Source organism: Hypomesus transpacificus, chromosome 20, assembly GCF_021917145.1.
Source record: "Hypomesus transpacificus isolate Combined female chromosome 20, fHypTra1, whole genome shotgun sequence".
NCBI lineage: Eukaryota > Metazoa > Chordata > Actinopteri > Osmeriformes > Osmeridae > Hypomesus > Hypomesus transpacificus.
In genome coordinates this window covers 586,088-593,999 of record NC_061079.1, presented here as the reverse complement: position 1 = coordinate 593,999, position 7,912 = coordinate 586,088, and the positions used below count along the sequence as shown (strand labels likewise).

Here is a 7,912-nt window from a genome sequence, read left to right as displayed (position 1 = left end):
TTCTCCATCTCTCCTTTTCCTCTCCTTCTCCTCTCCTACCTTCTCCTCCCTCTATCCCTAATCCTCCCCACCTCTCCTCCCCCCCTCCTCCCCCTTTCCTCCCCCTCCCTCCTCCGTCTGCCAGAGACTGTTCAGCAGTGTGTCTCTCCAGGCGTCAGGTCTCGGTGAGGGAGGGAGTGTGTGTTTGCTTGGCTTCTCCAAACGAGGCCAGCGACCCTCTTAGACTGAGACGCTTCACCCCCTCCACACTCCTAAAAAGTCTTTTAACGCAGCCTGTATATAAAACGGCTGTATATATTCCACTCTCTGTTAGTGAAAAATCTCATATTTAAATATTTTTTTTTCTCAGTAACCAAGGGGGGACTATTTAATGGAGTCTGCAGCATTGAGAAGAACGTTTCTCTTCAAATTCCTAAAAACTATTTGCTTTCCTTGGCATCCTACATTCTGTTCATAGTTCTGCGGAGGCCAAACGTTCTTCTTGTGCCAAGTCTGCTTGCCTTCTGCCACAGAGACCGACCGAACACCACAAGCACCATGTCATCCTGGCTCCGGGTTAAACCTGGCACCCTCTCCTGCCCCCCTTCCTCAACTTGATCTGCCCCCCCCGAAAGCCAGACAAGTCGTCGCAATCCCACAAGCAGGTTTGATTGAGACGGCAGATGTGTTTTCACAGCGTGAAAGTCGGCCCTCTCGGCCCGTCACTCATTAGGGAAATCGATGAGTTGTGAGAAGTGCTTGGTGCTAAACACTACATCAGCACACTTTTCAATGGGACGAATAAGAGACATCCCAAATGTTGTAAAAGGCAGGTCTGCCTGGAAGAACGTAGAAAGAAAAAAGAAATACCGGAGTTTGGGTCTTTAAGGGAAACCAGGATGGAAACTACCTTGTTGAAAGCTCTTTTAGAAGGACTTGTTATAAACTGGAGTGGCTCGAAAATGAGTAATTAGCCAAACGTTTCCTCTAACGTCCTTGGTTTGACATGATTTTCATTTCTCTGTGGGAAACTTTGGTACCTTACGATGTGGACAGACATCGTAAGGTAAGGTAAACATTCAAATGTTTTGTCTAGTAGGCCTAAATCAGACCACTTTTTGTGTTCAGTCCTTTGTGTGATTAGCTCTCCACGCTGCATGTTCAGTTAGGTCGCAAAGACACTTGTGTTTTAAAAGTTTGAGAGTGTGACAGCTGGCAGATGGGTAATGGGGTGGTGACGAGATTAACCCTTGAAATTCAAGCGGCTTCCAAGGGTATCGACCTATTAGAATGTCACATTTCTTTGGGCTTAAAAAAAAGTGTTGGTTCCAACTGCCGTCGCTGAGTGAGACTTTGTTGGGCAGTCAAGACGAATCCATTCTTCAATTGCCTTGAAGCTGTCATGTAACATATCATTTAGTCATAATTGTTTCTCATACTTGTATGAGAAGTATTTCCTTTCTTTTCTAAACACACTACGTGCCCAGTGTCCACTCTTTCACCAGCAGAGAAACAGAGATCTTCTAGAGTTTCATATTTAATAGCAAATTACCCTTGTCATGAAGGAATCTAGTTGTGTGTGGTGAATTGTGTACTTCCTCTCCACAGATTAGATGAAACATATGCCTTTTCATCGAGTCAGTCTTTAGTGATCAAAATAAATGTATTCGATAATTAATACAGTTTTGTCATTATTTTTGCTTTGCTTAGGGTTCTTGGTCAAAGTTGCTCTTGAATGAGACACACGATTATGTAACCCTGACTTCCGTTTATGGTTCTGATAAGCCTCCTGAGAGAACCCTCCCTCCCCCCCTCAGCCAATAACTCAGGCACTCATTCACCAACACACACAGCTTTTGTGTCTGTGCACCAGCCTGGCCGTTTTAAATAAGTTATCCTTACTTGTGAAGTTCATGAAAAAGCCTCTTCCTCCCTGATGCCTACAATTGTAACATTGACTGATTGCCCTTGTAGCTGTAGCTGTAGTTTCTTTTTTTTATTTTCTCCTCATTCAGTGAGCGTAAAGAATAGCCCCTTTCATGGCGAGCTGAACGAGGCTTCACCGTGGATGTGGAGAGCCTTGCTTAAACAGCTCTCAGCCAAAACAAAAACAGACGCCAGAAGGAATCCCATTTCATTTATACGAGTAGGAAATTGACCCGTCGGAGAGAAAGAGAAAGAGAGAGGGAACAGAAGGAGAAAAGGGGGGATTGATCCCGGAGGCTGTGGGAACGTGACGACGGGGCCGGCTTCCTGAGTGCCTCCTGGAAACAGGGACTGGTATCTGGGGGGGGGGGGGTGAATGAAGGAGGAGGAGGAGAGAGGTGGAGGGAAGAGGAGAAGAGAGGAGGAGGAGGTGGGAAGAGGAGAAGAGAGGAGGAGGAGGAATGAGGAAGAGGAGAAGGGGGAGGGAATCCTCACAACGGCTCTTAAAATGCAGTTTCCTGAGAGTGGTGTGCTTAGCATGAGAATGGAGGAGACAGACCAGGTGACACTCTCGTCACCATGCCAACCTCCAGCAGGACAGACAGACCAGGTGACACTCTCGTCACCATGCCAACCTCCAGCAGGACAGACAGCTGGAACTGATACAGGATATTACAGGATCACAGTAAGGATACAGACCTGGGAACTTCTGATCCTCGATCTCATGCTGGACATTGTTTGTAAGTTTCTTTTAAATAAAATGTTTGCTAAATGAATACAAAGTATAAAGTAGATTAAGAAAACTGGAGAGGAAGATAATCTATCCTCAGAGAGTGTAGCTGTATGTGTGTGTGTGTGTGTGTGTGTGTGTGTGTGTGTGTGTGTGTGTGTGTGTCCTGTCAGCAGGGATGCCCTACAGCCTCTGTGAGGGGACATGAAGTGAGTAGACCTGAGACTAGTGGACAGATGGGGAGACGGGGCTCAGGCAGACAGAGTGGAACAGAGCATCAGAGCTTTGTAGACAAGACTCAGGTCTCAAGTTCTTCTCATTTTTAGTCTTCTGATGTTTGACACCTGTATTCCACTGAGCCAGGAACACTAAAGCAATCTCAGATATGTATTATAAACGATTTTTCTTCTTCTTAATATCTTGACCCTGGTCAATTAGGAGGAAAGGACGTCTTTCATCCTGGAGATTGACATTTTGTGAAATTGACTGCCTATACTTACGTATTAACTTAAGTCATATATTAACGCTCTATAGTCATATATTAACGTTCTATACCAAGTTGTATTTGTTTGTCCAGCTGGCTTGTCCATCCCTGATCCCAGAAGCAGTGACTTGAGCTCCGTAAGAGTGGGCTGCTGTATGTGGAGGATGATGCGGTGTAGAAAGTGACCACTAGATGGGAACAACAGCCTATCAGGACCTCCGCCATTCCCTGGATTACATCTCAGAGCTCCACACAGTAATTGAGTTACTCTGTTATCTGACTGGGAGAAAATAGAACCCCCATTAAAAGACACAAAGTTAATTGAGCTCACACGAACGCTCTTTAAATTTAGATTGCCATCATATGCGTTGTGTATGACAGTCAGGAGGAGTTGGGGAGGAAGATCTACGTTAATTAAAACGTTCTCTGATGTTCTCCAAAGCTGTTTTTAACAGCTGGAGCATATTTCATCAAGACCGGAATGTTAATGTCCTTTATGTTGTCAAAGGTCACGTCTGGCTGAAATTTCATGAGAGGGTGCATTAAAAAAAAACCTTTGTTGACAACAGACTGACATTCATGAATTATTTATTGTAAACGGTAATATGTGTCTGCTTTGATGTTATTTAGACGGTGTGAGATCTAACAGAGAATTAAATATACATTAGTTCTTCAAGCTTGTGTGTGTAGTAGGACAGTAAGACAAGTTAAGGTTTCCGAACTAGGCGGAGCGAGCACCCCGAGACTGGGTTCGTCACCTAAATCCCGCCCAGTTACTGAGTAGGCAGAGAGTAGAGAGAAAGTTAACACACTCACCCGTGCTACAGACGGAGCCACACACAGCTGGACCAGTACGGTATTTCTCATCAAACTGAATCTCGTCGCATGGTCCGTGTGAATATACCCGGTGGAAATTGTTTTGGGATTGTAAAATAATCTTCGCATTTCGCAAATGAAATACTTCCCCCTTCTCCTGAGTTTATTAGCCTTCAACAAATAACGGTCAACTGGAGAACGGGAGTCGACTGCACTCCAGGTTTAATACGCGTGCTACCGGTGGAATACATTAGGTAATTGTTTTCGAATGTGTCGTGCAATGCACGAGTCTACCTGTGTCATACATGTAGTTAACATGTGAGACCTTAACATCGGATCAAACTTCGGCCCCGTGTTGGATACGCACATTTTTAATTCACCTCTGTATTCGGATTTTGTTCCAAAGAAAAACAACACGTTTTGCGGAGGTGTGCAAGTCTGACCAGGGGAATGGCATAAAAGTATGTCTGCTGCTCCGATGATGAACTCCGTTATTTGTCGTTAACGTCTCACCATCTTGAACTTTGTCTCATCAGCACTCGGGATATTTAGACAGGCATATTTGGGGCATTGACTCATCACATCATAACTGTTTTGCCGTTTACTCACCGTTTTGTTCCTAAAGACTTTAGCTGTTTTTTGTTTTTTGTTTCGCTCATGGGATGAAGTACTCGTACTTGTTTTTCTTTCCCCGTTCTTAAATGGCAGCCTACATCAACATGGGAAGCTTCAATCTGAGGATTGCGATCTTATTATGGTGCCAACACATTATAGCCGGCTTCAGTCTGGAGATAGGAGCCTACGATATAGAGCGGGGCAGACCTGCTAAATGTGAACCCATCACCATCCCCATGTGTCAGGGCATTGGCTACAACATGACCCGGATGCCCAACTTCATGAAGTACGAGAGCCAGACGGAGGCTAGCATCAAACTGAATGAGTTTGCCCCTCTGGTGGAGTACGGCTGCGACGTCCACCTCCGCTTCTTCCTCTGCTCCCTCTACGTCCCCATGTGCACCGACAAGGTGTCCACCACCATCCCCGCCTGCAGGCCCATGTGTGAGCAGGCCAGGCACAAGTGCTCCCCCATCATGGAGAAGTTCAGCTTCGGCTGGCCCGACTCCCTCGACTGCTCCAAGCTGCCCACCAGGAACGACCCCAACTCTCTCTGCATGGAAGCTCCGGAGAACCACACCAAGCTGGAGACCAAGAAGGGAGAGGGAATGCTTCCGGTTCCCCCCCGACCCAGGCAGCCCTCAGGGGGCAGTGGAGGGCGCTCTGGGCCCAGCCTGGGCAACTGCGACAACCCAGAGAAGTTCCAGTACGTGGAGAAGAGCCAGTCCTGTGCACCGCGCTGCTCCTCGGTGGTGGACGTGTTCTGGTCACGGAGGGACAAGGACTTTGCCTTCATCTGGATGGCGGTGTGGTCCACGCTGTGCTTCGTCTCCACCGCCTTCACCGTCCTCACCTTCCTCCTGGACCCCCAGCGCTTCCAGTACCCTGAGAGGCCCATCATCTTCCTCTCCATGTGCTACAACGTCTACTCGGTGGCCTTCATCATCCGCTCGGTGGCTGGCGCCGAGAACATCGGCTGCGACCGGGAGAACGGCGAGCTGTACATCATCCAGGAGGGCCTGGAGTCCACCGGCTGCACCATCGTCTTCCTCATCCTCTATTACTTTGGCATGGCCTCGTCCATCTGGTGGGTGGTCCTCACCCTCACCTGGTTCCTGGCAGCCGGGAAGAAGTGGGGCCACGAGGCCATCGAGTCCCACAGCAGCTACTTCCACATGGCGGCCTGGGGCATCCCCGCGCTGAAGACCATCATCATCCTCACCATGAGGAAGGTGGCGGGGGACGAGCTGACGGGGCTGTGCTACGTGGGCAGCATGGACGTCAACGCCCTGACCGGCTTCGTCCTCGTGCCCCTGTCCTGCTACCTGGTCATCGGCACCTCCTTCATCCTCACCGGCTTTGTGGCGCTCTTCCACATCCGCAAGATCATGAAGACGGGCGGCACCAACACGGAGAAGCTGGAGAAGCTGATGGTGAAGATCGGCGTGTTCTCCATCCTGTACACCGTCCCCGCCACCTGCGTCATCGTCTGCTACTTCTACGAGAGGCTCAACATGGACTACTGGAAGTTCCGCGCCCTGGAGAGCAAATGCGTAACGTTCCCCGGCCGCAGGAACGAGGACTGCTCCCTGGACGCCTCCATCCCCTCAGTGGCTGTCTTCATGCTGAAGATCTTCATGTCCCTGGTGGTGGGCATCACCAGCGGCGTGTGGGTGTGGAGCTCCAAGACCCTGCAGACCTGGCAGGGCCTGTGCAACAGGAAGCTGGCGGTGCGGACTAACAGGAAGCCCTGTGGCAGCGTGACTTGCGGCAGCTCTCACTGCCACTACAAGACTCCTGCCGTGGTGCTGCACATGTCCAAAACAGACGCGTATCTAGAGAGCCCCACACACGTGTGAAGGAAGCTAAGAGGCGCTTGGTGGTCTGCCAGGGCGTAGTGACTATATACCAAAGGTAAACGATGCTGTGTTCTGTAGAATGTGCTCAGGTTGGCGTGTTTCAGATGTTAATGTTGCCTGAAAGATACTTTTTTGGTGTGTTTATGGTTCGCTTGGCTTGCAATCCCCAAACGCTTTGGATTGCCAGCATATGACACAGGGAGAAAGGGAATACGTGTTGGGTAATTTTTCACAAATCTGGTTGTTTCTGGTCGACTAAATCAACATGAATGCAGAAGCTATCTTGCATGAATGTATCAACATTTGGTATACTTTCCTTTCTGTGTGTTTATTTATTGTTGGATATTTAATTGCTGGTTATGAGTTTTGTATGTTGTATAAAAGTACATGTATTAAAAGAGTGATTAGTTTTGAATATTGGAACTGTTGAGATGTAAAAGTGCCTTTGAAAAGAAATACATATTTTTCTGCAGGAACAAAATAAGGCAAATAAAACATATTTATATTTTCGATTATTACCACCCTGTCACTTCTGTTCGTTTTCATGTTTGCCTGAAAAAGAGGCTTACGTTATTGGATTTTCTAATACTTTACAATGTTTCCTGAAAAATAGAAGTTCATTTTTTCATGTGCCTCAATGTTTTTTATTTGGTAGTCTGTCCTAAACAGCACAAGACACCCAACGGCCTGATTCCTCTTAACAGGCATTGGATTGAGTTTAGGACGGACTTCCCCAAAACAACACGGTCTTCCTCAATATATAACATTTCACTGAATAAGACTCTTTCAAGTCAACTCTTTTCTTATATCAAATATTGCCTAATTCAATGTAAAACCTTTCTTGACAGGTTTAAAAAGACAATTGTAATCTTGTCATGTTGAGACAATAACATTGTTAACATTCATTTAGTTTTTTATGCTCAAGGACCCTGTTAATTTAATTACCCATCTTAAACTTTCTTACTGGTTAGTTTCCCCAGTTCAACTGTTCAGTTTAATGTTGGCTGTCCTTGTGTGTACTGTCAGATTTGTGGAATTCAAACACCCCGACTTAAAAACACAAACAAGAATCCGTGTGTATGTTCACCGCAGTGACGCCTGGTGCCAAATTTCTGGTCGGTTGACAAAAGCGTTAATATTGTTCTAACCTGCAGCGTAGCGTAAGCCTGAAAATCACCAGCGCTTCCAGACCCAGGACTGCAGCAGTGTTTATAAAGTTATGCTGAACTTTCTGTTTTCCATTGAAACATCGTCAGGTCCAGCAATAATAACTGGCATGGGCCGACGACATTCCATGGTGATAGAGAAAGAGTACAGGACTTTCAGAGTTGAGTCATGAAGCTGCCTCTAAAGAACAATCCCCCAGTCTTTCTGAAGACGGCAGACACAGCCTCATCAAACTCCATGTCCTGAAAATCACGTCATAAATATCCGTATCCGACTTTAAACACCTCAGACAGGCCACGTTGCTACTGTAGAACAGCCACATTTCACATCCATCGT

The 7,912-nt window shown here is 47.0% G+C and overlaps 1 protein-coding gene across 1 annotated transcript; it reads left to right on the top strand.

The window, feature by feature from the left end:
• Positions 1-3,875: 3,875 nt before the first annotated feature.
• Positions 3,876-6,927, top strand: LOC124482764 (frizzled-9). Its single transcript, XM_047043262.1, has one exon. The coding sequence runs from the start codon at positions 4,637-4,639 to the stop codon at positions 6,407-6,409; it is 1,773 nt and encodes a 590-aa protein (XP_046899218.1). The 5' UTR covers positions 3,876-4,636; the 3' UTR covers positions 6,410-6,927.
• Positions 6,928-7,912: the final 985 nt, after the last annotated feature.

Bases quoted from the DNA above. Each gene is read 5' to 3' on its own strand.
- LOC124482764 (XM_047043262.1), top strand. From the start codon at position 4,637: ATGGCAGCCTACATCAACATGGGAAGCTTCAATCTGAGGATTGCGATC.